The sequence below is a fragment of the Ixodes scapularis genome, unplaced genomic scaffold (assembly GCF_016920785.2).
Source record: "Ixodes scapularis isolate PalLabHiFi unplaced genomic scaffold, ASM1692078v2 PGA_scaffold0__279_contigs__length_252992795, whole genome shotgun sequence".
Lineage (NCBI taxonomy): Eukaryota > Metazoa > Arthropoda > Arachnida > Ixodida > Ixodidae > Ixodes > Ixodes scapularis.
In genome coordinates, this window is record NW_024609835.1 from 218,932,546 (window position 1) to 218,946,817 (window position 14,272).

The following is a 14,272-nucleotide window of genomic DNA, read 5'->3' on the forward strand; positions in this document are numbered from 1 at the left end:
CCCTCGACCACGTCTCGACGAGCGTCCGCGAAGCATTAAGGATTATCTTCGGTGGCCTTTGTCCCTGGTGCCAACATTACCCCGAAGCTTCTGATCCCCTTCACCTCTATGGGAGGTAAGCACGACAAAGCAGGTGAGCGGCAATGCAAGGACAGTTGATTTGGTGTCGGTTGTCGTCCAAGGACAATACCTAATAATTTGCTGACACTAATTATCTGTGTCCACGCCACGAAGCAAACTATTTCTAACTTTGAAGGAGAATGCCGCTGAGTGACTTGAAGAAATGGAATGGTTGGTTGTTCTCAAAAGTGGACACCAAGCATCACCCGACTTCACTTTGCCACACGGGACTTGCACACGTTGCAGTGGTCGGATGATGCAGAAGAAATCATCATTACGGAATGGAAGTGAAATGGCTTGGATAGCAATTAAACATTGTTGCTAGCCACCAAGTCAATGGTACAGGAAAAGGCAAAGCCATGTAAGCAATTCATGCCGAGCTTGCTGCATTGACGCAGAAAGCTACCAGGAAAATGTGCGGATTTAGAGGCCAGCCCTGCAGCTCCAGTGCATCAGATGTCAGGTGCGGCACATGGCGTATGATTACAAGATGGCATCGGTCAGTAGAAGTTGCCACTCGACCAAACTGAACACAGACGTGCCAGGAGCGTCATCCGACAACAAGGAGTAGAGTTACAACAACTGAACGCCTGACACGAGACTGTCACAGAAAGGACTCATTATGAAACCATTTGCTAAGAATCCATAATTATGTAATCAAGTTGAAATAAACACATTTGATACACTAACCAAAAAAACATATTTACGCTTGCTTTTACGCCTTCAGAGTCTAGACACCGAGAAGTGTGTTTACTGCACACGCTGGACCTTCTGAGGACAATCACCATCTCTGACCCCTCAGTATTAATCAATGGGACATACCAGACTGGCAGACTTGTTGCACGGGGCTGCATTCGTTCCACCTCTTCTGAACATGTGGTGCATCCGAAAATAAACTCTAGTGGTGTGAAAATGTTATTTATTAACGTATTCCCTCCAGTGATGTGAAAATGTTATTTATTAATTTATTCCCTCCCGGGGCCTGCGTAGGCATTGCAGAGAGGATACTTAAAACTACACACATGTTAATAACATCATAGCACACTGACATTGATGAGCACAAAACCAACCCAGCTACCAAAAATAAATATTACACTTGTAAGAAATAATTATTGCTGTAACTTTTTAATTGCAAAGACGAATACAGCTCTGAGCATCTAGTTTAATTAAATGTGTTGATACATTGTTCTATAGCAGGACATTTGCGATACGAATGAGACAATAGACCATTCGCAAAACCCCATCAAGCAACGGAATTGTCACAATTTTTTTTAGGCGTAGAGCACACGAATGGTCGAAGTTCACGTCGAAGGCTAACGCAGCACTCGGGTCCAATAGGCGCTGAGCCAAGTTCACAGTGACGGCGGACATAAAATTGTTGACGAACAAATGCCCAAAGTATGAAGGCCTTGGGTAATTAGAGTAGTAGCTACTGTAATTCGTTCCATCACAATTTGGCAAACGGCAAAGGCTACAGTCTCGGTGAGTCAATATGCATGTTGGAGAGAGGCACATGGCAACATATCATCAGAGTGCTCGTCTGCCCAGATATGTCACATACCTTCACTCTGTCTCTCTAATAGGCCCGAGGGGGCTGTGGTGGTTGCCCTTTCCCGAATTATGGTGATACTAAGTATAGGCAACTTACACTTTTGAAAAAAGTCTATTGAAGAGACCGAAAGGATGTGGCAACATATTTCAACAAGACTGCTCTTCGGGCAGGGGGTGAACACAAATATGAATTATCTTGTCCAGGTAATTAGAACAAGTAAATAATTGACCGACTAATACAATGCACTCGTGATTAAAAGAAAAAAAGTATTGCTGCATTAAATGCTACGAAATAGAAAAATGTGCAGTTAATCTATGCGTACACCAAAACAGTTGTTCTTATAGCAAGTTGAATAGCTTTAAAGCAGGTGCCCGCAACGATTTATTCATCCCCACACTCAATAAAACGTCTACCTCGCAGCTGAAATTAAGTGTGCACTTTGCACTGACAAAAAAAGGAAGAAAAGCGAGGGAATGTAGAATCATCGATTAGCACAATACGTAAAGGTCGCAGGAACTTCCTCGCTAAAAGTTGGCTGTGATTATGCAGTTTCCTAGGGCTGAAACGAATTCCCCTAGGCCCTACGTCCGACGCATATATTTCGCGTCGATTCTCAGACATTCCAACGTTCAACCAAAGCTAAGAGAATGCGAAAATCGCATGCTAAAAGCACTCAGAGTTCTATCAATCCTCGAACACATTCGGTAATCCGAACACCGGTATGGCCATACGGCTGATGCTGTCTCACAAGCGTTACTGGCGTTACTATCCAGATGATCAAGAGCGATCTTGCGCAAAAAGGGTATAATGTCTCATTCCTTCATGTTTTCACATTATACTTGTGTCAGCGAGCATAAAAAAGCCCGAAGTCGTCGGAAGCAGCTGCACATCACGGCTACCGCGCAACGAACAAACTCGCATTTACTAGCTCTGGGCGCTGCCATCTTACCGATGACGTCACACCTTTTGTGAGGTCACGTGACGAGTGGTCACATTTGCGTAAAACATGGCGGCAACCGGAGGGGGGGGGTGCCACTTCCGAACTTTCGGTTTATCACTCTAAGCCCCTCTATCTAGTTGCATCTTACCCATGCAGTGTACGTAGCGCTGCTGGCACTGCTCCGGAACTTCGCTGTTTCTAGCGGCTTCGTTTGCTCGTTTGATAAAATTAGTGATAAAAAACATGAAAGCCGCTTACAACTCCCTGTAACGCCGAATTAGAGCGCAGCTCTTGAGGAGGAGGAGGGAAGGGTACTGGGGGGGGGGTTCAACTAACCAGGGGGGGTCACGTGACCCCCCAATGCCGATGATGTCATCACTGACGTCACTGATGACGTCATTAGTAACGATGACGATGCGGATTCCGATGACGTCATTAGTGACGTCACTGATGACTTCACCAGTGATGATGACGATGCGGATGCCGGTGACGACACCAGTGACGTCACTGATGACGTCATCAGTGATGATGACGATGCGGATGTCTGTAACGTCATCAGTGATGATGACGATGACGATGCGGATGCCGGTGGCTTCATCAGTGATGATCACGATGACGACGTGTATGCCAGTGACATCATCAGGACGTCACTAATGACGTCATCAGTGATGATGACGATGACGATGTGAATGCCGGTGACGTCATCAGTGACGATGACGTCATCGGGGGGTCACGCGACATCGGCGGGGGTCACGTGACCTCGAGGAGGGGGTCACGTGACCTCAGGGGAGTCACGTGACTTCGGGGGGTCACGTGACCTCGGGGGGGGGGGGGGGTCACGTGACCTCGGGGGGGGTCACGTGCCCTTCCACGAGGTCACGTGACCCCGGTGGGGGGCTCGCGCGGTGCATTATGGGACATTTCCCATAATGCACCGCGCGGTTACGCCGATGGCGACGCCGACGCCGCTCAAGCCGGAAACGGGCCCCTAAGAGCTGCGCTCTAAAACGTCAATGCAACCGAAATGTTCTGCACGTTTGGACTAGAAGACGGAATTACAGGCGGCCTTCGCGGCCGCTGAAGCTCAATCAACTAACTCAACAACATTTATTAAACAATGTGCGCGGCGTGCCAACACCAACTGGAAAGGGAGAAAGCCTCGGTTCTGCCCCCTTCCACTCTTACTACGTCAGCTAATGGGGGCGGCTGCGAGAGGCGGCTCGACGGGTCCGGACCTGTCCAGGCATGTCGCCCCATTGCAGGTGCGGCTGAGCAGTGAGCTCTACCAGTCCACCGCAGAATCGGCCTGCTTCCGAGTGTCTTTTTCGACGTGCATATCTGTTCTGTCGAATTTCTCGTGTTTTGCGCGTCGCAGTGAGTTTTTTCGCGTCTTCGCAAGCTTGAGAAATGTGAAAAGAGTGACGGTGAGATGCCGTGCAAGTGCTGTGTGCCGCGATGCCGCGGAAACTACACCGTGGACACGAAAGTGTACGTGTTCAAGTTCCCAAAGGATCAAACACTGAGGGACGCATGGATACGCGCTGTGCCACGGGAAGACCTCTCCGTCATCGAGAATTCAAGGGTAAGCTTTTCTTTTTTTTGGTAGAGAATTAATTGTTTCATTGGAAATGGAAATTCAATATATGCATACATTCGTATAAATGTGGCTCGCAATCCGCGCTTTATGTCAAATACCCCTTGGTTTGTTCATTGGACGCAAAATTCCTTTCTAGGTATACGAACTTCACTTCGGACATGAGGACATCATCCGAGAAGCATCGCATACCGATAAAAGTACTGGCCGCACCATCACAGTGCCCTTATCCCATGTCCGTCTTCGCCCTGACGCTGTACCGACGAAGTTCCCTAGCTGCCCGACCTACCTGTCTAGGGAAGCCACAAGAGGAGAAGATCTCGACTCCAAGCGGGCGCGCATGGAGCACGCTGCTATGCAAAAAGCTATCGCGGAGTCCGAGGAGATGTTTAACAGGGCACATGAAAAGGACAAAGTCCATTCTTTAGGAGAACTAATCGGACACTTGCGGAGCAAGAGATGAAGTTTTGGAACATAATATAAAAGGACGAAAGGCTTTTTATTACCCACATCATCGACGATGAGGCCCCGTGGCTGAAGTACTCTGTCTGCGTAAAAGGAGACATGGGCGTGACGCTACATGTCATGAAACCGGCGGTAAAAAAAGTTAGGTGCAAATCTGGTTGTTTCGAAAATTGCTGACAGTAAGAAGGGTATAGTAGAACTCGAAGGCATCGAGAAGTGGGACGAGGACCTGATTTCCAACTCAATCAAGGAAATTTGCGAGGCTATTTGCCTACTGCTGGATCAGTTGTCCACGTCCCACGCAGAAGACGACGCCGACTCCATTAGATTTCTGCGAGAGCAAGTAAGCTAGTTCCATGCGAAAAAACAGCGCAGACGCTACTTTGCAGATTTCATGGCGTTCTGTTGCATTCTTTTCACCATATCGCCCCATGCGTATACGCTTATATACGCAGCCATGCAAGCGTCACTTTGCCGCATCCCATGACGATCAGATCGGTATGCTCCTCTTATGGCATGGGCCCTCAACAAAGAGCAGCAGAGTGAAGCATTCCTCAGTTACATGGCGAGAAAAATTTCTGACCTCAAAGATGACCAGCGCTTCGTCACCGTAATGGTAGACGAAATACACATCAAACCTTACTTTGAATACAAAGGGGGCAATATTACCGGAGCTGCGCTTAAAGGACACATGCAAAGGAAAAAAACATGTTTTTAGACAGCTTAGATGGAAAAAGGATGTCATAAAACGATTTTACAACGAAGAAAAGAAATTTTTAGAGCTATATTTACGGCGCTATACGAATTTGTAGTTGGCGCTCGCGGGAGCCGCCGCTGGTCACGTGGTAGGCCCGCGCGCCGCCGCGCTGCGTCGCCGCCGCACGCTGAGCGTTCTGCGAACGCCGCTTCAACGCGTTTCTCCACGCCGCCGTCGCCGCCGCCGCACAAGTTCGTCTGCTTCGGGGCGCCGCCGCCGTCGTCTGGCCGGCGCACAGGTCTATCACGTCTGCTTGCGCTTTTTCAGGAGTTTCCTTTGGGCTTTAAAAGATACTTATTCATCTTAGTTTTTTGTTATACTTCAAACAAAGATGAATAAGTTACTTTTAGAGGCCATAAGAAGCTTCCGAAAGAACGCAAGCACCACGTGATAAATAAAGACCAGTCACGTGATAAATACAGACCACTTTTCCGCGGTGCGCGCGGGCGCCAACTACAAATTCGTTTTGCGCCGTAAATATAGCTCTAAAATTTTTTTCTTCGTTGTAAAATCGTTTTATGGCGTCCTTTTTCCATCTAAGCCGTTAAAAAAAAAAGTTTTTTTCCTTTGCATGCATCCTTTAAAGGGTACGGAAACAAAAATTGAAATGTTCAAATTTCGTTCGGAAAGGATTCAAGCATGACGGACAATAACCGTAAATGATAATCGCACGCTTGTATTTTGAACGATTGGCCATATTATTCGTTCCAGACGGTGCACTCGAGCAAGCGCTCGAAGAGAAGCGAGCGGAGAGCGCGATGCGTCATGGGATGTCCGGCGCAAACAAAACCAGAAAGAAAAGATTTCCCGCGTTCGTGGAGTAGCAAGGCAGGCGTGCTTATGAGCTTTGCCCTTGGTGGCGTTATCAGCGTTGTGGGGTTGTCAGTAGCGTCAGCGCGTTACAACCGAGCCGTTCGAAGTACCCATGGGGTGACGAGCGTGTGGCTGGCCCAAGGAGCACGTAGCTTCCACAACACTGTCAGCTTAGGGCTGAACGGGGTGGGGAAAGCAACTTTTGTTCGAGTTTTGAGGGACGGGCTAATCTTCTAGGGGGAGAGTGGCTTTTTCGGTTGCACGAACGAGGGTTCGAGAAAGAGGGGAGTCCTTCCTTTCCGTCTTCTTGGACCGCTTGGTACAATGACTCTATTTTCTATCCATAATTTCATGTCAACGCTTACAACAAAAACACGCGATTTGTGAGTTGAGCTAGGAGGAAAGCTAAAAAGGAAAATGTTGGAAATCCAAAAGGCGGCGCTGCTCCGAAGGAATCTGCTACGTCACGACTACGTAGCAGATTCCACAACGTTGCTAGACTACCTCCCAAATAGGCTCGACGTGCATCCACCAGGTGCACATTGAAAGATCGTTTATTTAGCTTTAAAATTAGGTTTCTTGTGCTTTTCAACGGAAGACTGGTGTTTTTGAGGTTAGGGTGCAACATGCAACACATTAAAACCAAAAAATGAGCGCTGAAATTCCGTTTCCCAACCCCTTTAACTCAAATGAGGCTGCAAACTGTGCGCTCGTTTTCATGGTGCGCAGCCTGAAGTGCAAATTCAAAGAAGTTGCGCACATCGTGCCAGTGCACAGACTAGACGCGGAGTTCCTGCACAAGATGCTGAAAGATGTGATTTGCGGGCTGGAAAAGATTGGGTATCGCGTAGTGTGCGTCGTGAGTGACAACTCTGTAAACAGAAAAGCAATGTCCCACTTCGAATCGCCCGCTTCTAACAGAATTGTGTATCAACACCCATCAGACCCTGCAAGGCCGCTGTTTTTCGTTATAGACCCGGTACACATAGTAAAATGCATACGAAACAACTGGATCAACCAGAAGAACGACCAAGTTTGCTTCTACTTCCTTGAGATGCAAACAAATGCGGCACTCAGAGCGCATGCAAACAGCGTCATTTTCGACAATCAGGGACCTTCACAGCAAAGAATGTGACCAGCTGTTGAAATATGGCTATGGGCTATCGAGAAAAGCCCTTTGCCCGTCGAATATTGAAAGGCGGAACGTAAAGCTTGCCTTGCAAATCTTCAATGATTCCTTGCCTGTGGCGTTGCGTGCTCTTGGAGCGAAGCACAACCTGTTCTCATTTGAGGCCACAGCTACTTTCATCGACATCATACTCAAGTGGTGGAAAATTGTGAACGTGAAAACTCCGTGGAAGCGTGGTCAGTAATTTATGTGAGAGATGCAGGTAAGCCGTTCCAATCTTTAGAAGTTCTCGGAATAAAAGACGCATAATAAACGTTAGAGTGACAAAATGGTACACCAACTTTGTGACGATGATCAAGGCGTGCTAAAAGAAAGTATGGGGGATTATAATTTCGGCTTTGAGGTAAGGGACATGGTGGTAGATTTTATGAAAGAGGGAGATTCGAAAAACCATGCGACGATGTGCGGGGGTTGGAAGTAATATGTTTTTCATTGACGTTACGCTCGAGGTGCGGTTATAGTTGGCCAGTATAAAGCGCGTAGCTCTGTTCTGAACACCTTCAAGTGAGTTGATGAGGTAAATGGTTGAGGGATCCCAGATGGAAGCTGCATATTCGAGCTTAGACCTAACTAGTGTTTTATGAAGAGTCAGTTTTAATGACGACGGAGCTAAAGGAAAGTTACGTTTGAGAAAGACAAGCATTCAGTTAGCGTTGTTAATCACGTAGTTAATATGAAGTTTCCAGGAAAGGTCGTCCCTTAAGATCACGCCTTGGTACTTGTAGGAGGCCACAAGTTCCAGGGGTGTGTTTTGAATATTATAAGCGGTAGTAAATTTGGCTATGCGCATGATTTTGCATTTGTTATTGTTAAGCTCCATTGACCAGAGTTTGCACCATCTAAATATGGAGTCGAAGTCATGTTGTAGTTTTCGCGAGCCCGAGTCATTAGTTATCCCACGATAAATAGCACAATTATCAGCAAAGAGTTTAATTGAAGAAGAAACCATCTCATGCTAGTCATTAATATAGATCAGGACAAGTAAAGGCCCCAAAACTGCTCCTTGGGGTAGGCCAGAAGTGACGGGTGTGGAGGAGGAGTTCATGCCGTTACATGTTACAAATTGCGAACGATTTATTAAAAATGATACCAACCAGTTAAACGCGTTAGAATCAACGTTGAGTTTACTTAATTTGTGCAATAAAAGTCTGTGCGATACCTTGTCGCACGCCTTGGCAAAATCTAAGAATATGCAGTCCATTTGATATCCCTGATCAAATGCTGAATGAAAATTGTTAGCGTTAGACAGTAGCTGTGTTTCACAGGACAAAGATTTCCTAAAGCCATGTTGATTTTGGGAGAAAAATGAATTTGACTCTAGGAAGTTAACAAGTTGCGTATAAATTATATGTTCTAGAACTTTACAGGGAACGCTGGTTAGCGAGATGGGCCTATAGATGATAGGAAAGTGCTTATCGCCAGATTTACGCAGAGGAATAACTTTACCAATTTTCCAGTCGCAAAATACCAATGATGTGTAAAGCAATTGCTGAAAAATATAGGCGAGACTTACAGAGGAGTACTGATTAGTAGCTTGAAGGAAGTTCGAGTTAATTTCGTAGACACAAGTAGCCGATGACAGCTTTAGGCCATTTAAAAGGTTCAGAACACCATCGGGGCTGATTATGATAGGGTCCATGAGTGGGAAAGGATCAACATTGTAGCTTGGGTTCACATTGCCTTGGGTGTTAGAAAAAGATCGAATGAACACTTCCTGAAACATGGTGGCACATAAGGATTCATCGATCAAAGTTTCGTCGGTAGTTTTCAATAAAATGGACGAAGACCTATCTCGATGGGACGACAGATTCCAGAACTTACGCGGGTTATTTTTTAACCTGGAAGGTAGTAAGGAGAAGAAGTTGAACTTAGCAGACTGAACAGCATTCTTGTAGCACTGAGCAGCACTGAAATAATTCTGCCAGCGAACTGAGCAGGATGTGTGCCTCGCAGCTCTAAATAAACGCTTCTTTTTGTTTGACAATCTCAGGTGCACCCTGTTGAACCACGGATAATTAGAGTTTACGATTATGATTATGAAAGGTTAATATTTCTCAGTGAACAAAATTATCAGTTCCTTAAAGCGCGCCCAGTTGGATTCAACAAAATATTCCTAGAAGTTACCCCAAAAAGTATCTAAAAAATGTATAATTCAATATTAATAGCATCATAATTATCTTTGCTGTAGTCCCGAATGACTTTTCTATGGTTTTTAACACAAATTTTAGGAACTCTCAGGGTAAAATGTAATAACCAATGGTCACTGAGGCCAGGTAGGTATATGATTGGACCAATCAGGTTCGGCATCGTAGTCAAAACAAGATCCAAAATGTTTGAAGTCATTTTAGTTGGGCTATGAACTAGCTGAGTAAGATGAAAATCAGAAAGCACACTTCAAAACTTCGAACAGTCTGCTGAAAATAGGTCAGAGTTGGGATCTCCCGGGTCTCAAACAATGCTAGGGTAATTAAAATCACCTATCAAAAGGAAGGGCGTATAATCACATTCAATGCATCGTGTAGTTTATCAGCACAATCAGAGACATATGAAGGGGGACGATAACAGCATGCCAATATATATATTTTTATGTTGAACGTTGATACACACCCAAATTATTTCCAAGGGGCTATTAATATTAACAACAAATGATGGTATACTCTTAATTACTCCAATTAGCACGCCTCCGCCTGTTCGAAACTCTGTCCTGCCAAAAGGTAGCGAATTGTTTTGTCCTAGGAATAATCGATATCCCCGATTCTTGCCGACAGCCACGTCTCGGTTAGCACAATAATGCTAGCATCGCAGGAGTCAATCGCAGAATATAAATCATCACGTTTATTTAATAAGCTCCGTATATTTGTAGAAACAATAGATACGTTTGACAAGGAATGCAGGTGGCCACTACCCCTCTGCCATTGTTAAGTAGGAATGGATGCGCCTTCTGTTACAGTAACAGTTGTGCCATGTCGTGGACCACTGTTGGAGGCATGTGGACGAAACGGTTCGGTGACGGTTCCCGATTTGCGCTCATAGACGTAATATTTTTCATTCAGATATAATTTGTTGTAGTTTAGCTTAAACGTAGTTCCATGCTATTTCCCGAACTCAATTAGCTTCCTTCGGGCCAAACGAGTCGAAAAGGAAAAAAATCTTCGCTGATACCGATATTGTTTATTTATTTATTTACAATACTGAAAGCCCTTTCGGGCTGTTTCAGGAGTGTACAGCAATAAAACAACAGAAACAAAGAACCGAAGATCAAGAAAAATCACCACAATACAATCATTTGAGTACAATTGCGGTTGAACAACGCCACCAAAAGTCACCACCACCAAAGAATACTAGTATGCAGAGCTGGCAGTAATGTAATTACTGTAATGAAATTACAGTAATTTAATTACTTGTTCCAGTAATTAGTAATGTAATTCATTACTTTTTGTAGCAGGTAATTTAGTAATGTAATGAATTACTCCAGCGACGGTAATTGTAATTAAATTACCGAATTACTTTTTCGCACCAGGCATAATTTTTGTGTCCGCAATACACAAGAGCGCTTTTCTTTTTATTTTACTTTTTCTTTTTCCTCTATACCTTTCCAAAAAACGCTCTTTGGCCGCCGCTATGTTGCTGATGCTAATGCGGCTGGTGCGACTCTCGCGCCCGCTATCAGCTAGACATTTTCTGCCACTCTGTTGAACTGTGAAAACCCGCCCAGCGCGACTCTCTACCTATGTTTTGCGGTTTTGCATTCGACGTTTTCTGGCCCCTCTTGAAAGTTTCCGCTTACTTTTTCTGATGCATGCTGCGTACCCTCTCTGTGTTATCTTCCACTGTGAGAAATAGGGCTGGTAAGTGCCTGGCATTCGAGCTTTCCTGCTCGACATTCTCGGGAAACGAAGGAGGGGAAGTAGGTCGAACTAAGGCCCCTGGTGGAACGGCCCTCGACGCGATTTTGCGAACAATGACAATTGTTCTCCCCCCTCCCAGAGATAATCCGCGTAGGGTCCTCACTCATCTCCAAAAATAGTTGTCCGGGTTGGGGTGGGAAACGGATCAGTCGCGTGCGTTCCTCTGTCCATCGGTAAACATGCAACAGAGAGTTCTAGCTGTGCGCCATGAACTGTGTAAATAATGTAAATAAAGTTATCTGCAAAAGGAAGTTATCAATAGCTCCTTTATATTTACAAGTATACAAAAGTAATGCGAAAGTAATGTAATTACTTTTAAAAGTAATTTGTAATGGTAATTAATTACTTTCTGGCTGTGGTAATTTGTAATGTAATTTAATTACATTTCAGCAATTTTCAGCAAAGTAATTAGTAATGTAATTTAATTACAAAATATGAGTAATTTGGCCAGCTCTGCTAGTATGTCTCCGCATAAAAATCACATAATACACTTTCAAGCTTATCGGCACTGTCAATCTCAACAAAGAGGGGATCCAAACTATTTCACTCCTCAATTGTTTTTACGAGAATAGTGTACTTAAAAACATCGAGATCTGGGAAATACGGCTTGACTCCAAACTGGTTATTTACTCTCGGTGACCTTCTACAAGGAAGCTGTATATAGTCACTCGAACTGCTATAATGCCCATTGTAGAGTTGATTGAAAAATTTTAACCTTCGAATTTTTCTCCGCTGACCCAAGGTTGGCAGCCCCGCTTTTTTTTAATAGTTCTGTTACCGATTCCGTGCGGCGATACTCTAAATAAACAAATTTTACTGCAAGCCGCTGGATACGCCCAAGTTGTTCTATTTGATATTTGACATATGGATCCCAGATCACGTACGCGTATTCAAGAGATGATCGAACTAGAGTCTCGTACGCACATAATTTAACTTCAGGCGTTATATATTTGAGTGTCCGTCTTAAAAAACCAAGTTTTCGCAAAACCGCACTACAGGCATTTTCTATATGTACCTTCCAGTTTAGATCGTTAGAAATTGTGACTCCTAAGTATTTAAAAGTTTCGGATCGTTTAAAAAGTGCATCATTACAGAAATACCGAAATATAATAGTTGACCTCTTTTTCCTGATTGTTACAAAAGTTGTCTTTTCAAAATTTATCTTTATATCCCATTTGTGACACCGCTCGTGCATAATCACTAACGTGTCGTTTAATAGCACTTGTTCCCTTTGTGAATTAACTTTTATGTACATTAGACAATCGTCTGCAAAAATGCCGACTTCAACAGACGGATGAATTTCATTTGCAATGTCATTTATATACGCAAGAAACAAAATTGGCCCCAAAACAAAGCCCTGAGGTGAGCTTTTCTCCCGGAGAAAAGCTCACCGGAGAAAAGCTCACCGGAGAGAAGCTCACCGGAAAAAATCACCGGAGAAAAGCTCACCGGAGAAAAGCTCACCGGACCAATGGAGAAGGCGGAGAAAAGCTCACCACGCTCAATGAGTGACTCGTCTATTTTCACTTCCAGATATTATTTCCGCATCAAAGAGCGAAAGTGATTTTGCACAGAGGAGTCATAAATTGAATGATTTGCGTTTATTTTCTCTCAAACATGAATTATTTTTTTCATACACGCACGTTAGAATCGAATACAATTTCCGACCGCTTCCAGAAGGGCTGGAACTTGTTTGTGCTCAAGATAGTCCAGGCAGATGTTCCTGAGGCGGTCCTGTAGGCGCCTTGTCGCCCTTTTGGTCTTCTTCGTCGGCGGTTCCCCACGGCTTATTTGCAGCAGTATTACCTCCGATAGGGCTTGATCTTGTTGCAAGCAGTCGATCAGCTTCCATATACTGGGCTGGCTGTGCCCGACAAGCTTCTTAAACCCGCTGTTCCATCCTTCGCATGCGTTATTTGTGCGGTCTTCGTTGTTTAATGTGGCTTCTAACACGTTCCACACTGTCGGCGGAAACTCGGGGCGTCGTCGGCGCATCGTTGTGGTTAATGCGCCATCGGCTACTCTCGATGACACTGCTCGGAACGTTCCGTTTACATACGTCGCGTCAAAATAGTCGATGAGGTCATCGAGGTCTGTTGGAGCCTGACCACGGATGTAGTCCAGCCCAACTGGAACAAGGTCGGGAGGGAGGAATGCGAGGCCGTCTAGCATTCCACACATCTTCTTGAACCTGTCGTCCGTCTTGTACCTGCTGATGAGGCCCAGCTCGCGTACCTTGAAAACGAATAGAACAAAAAGAGATACGATGAGATCCTGATGCGGTTGCATTAATTGAGTTTGACGTAGAGGCTATATCTTGGTACTGGGGAGCTAAGCACTTCAAAATTAGTCAAATGCCTTTTCTTTGTTTTTGATGTCATATCATAGGTTTTATGTTGGTTGGCCATAGATGGTTGGTACTAGAGGCGTCCATATTTCTTTTCAAGATTATTTTGGGAGTAACGTTACCTTGCGGTGGGTACTCTGGCAGAGGTGAAAGAAGCAGCCTTTCGTGGTGACATCTTCTCCGAAGACCGCTTTCGACGCTCTTATGGCGGCCATCTCATAGTCGCTAATGATGATCTCAGGGTATGGACATAGCCTCCTCTATACGGAGGAAGCCTGGCACATCGACGACGGAGCCATAGAGCGCGTGGCCGCAGGAAAAAGGAGAGGAGGAGCGCGCCGAACGGTGACCAATATGGTAGCGCAGAGCAGAAAGGGCAGACCTAGACAGCGAGCGCTTGGGTCATGAGCGGCCGCTCCCCGAACCACGCTTGTTTTTGTGTTTTCGTGACCTTCGTTTTCCTACTCAGGGAGAAACGGGCGCGGAGATTCGAAAGCGCGCAGGGAGAAACGGGAAAGGGTGGACGTTGAGTTTCTCCTCTCCACGATAGCGACAAGAAAAGAGAGAGAGGAAAAAAAAAAGATTGT

General features: G+C 45.2%; 2 protein-coding genes across 2 annotated transcripts; one reads left to right on the forward strand and one right to left on the reverse strand.

The window, feature by feature from the left end:
- Positions 1 to 3,827: 3,827 nt before the first annotated feature.
- On the forward strand, positions 3,828 to 4,669 carry LOC121838077. The gene is made up of 2 exons (XM_042294105.1): positions 3,828 to 4,194; positions 4,346 to 4,669. Exons 1-2 carry the CDS (start codon positions 4,042 to 4,044, stop codon positions 4,667 to 4,669), a joined length of 477 nt encoding a protein of 158 aa, XP_042150039.1. The 5' UTR covers positions 3,828 to 4,041.
- Positions 4,670 to 7,019: 2,350 nt separating this feature from the next.
- LOC121047400 lies at positions 7,020 to 13,921 on the reverse strand. The gene is made up of 3 exons (XM_042294107.1): positions 13,808 to 13,921; positions 13,164 to 13,573; positions 7,020 to 7,113 (listed from the first exon to the last, which is right to left on the reverse strand). The coding sequence occupies exons 1-3, from the start codon at positions 13,898 to 13,900 to the stop codon at positions 7,020 to 7,022; spliced, it is 597 nt and encodes a 198-aa protein (XP_042150041.1). The 5' UTR covers positions 13,901 to 13,921.
- Positions 13,922 to 14,272: the final 351 nt, after the last annotated feature.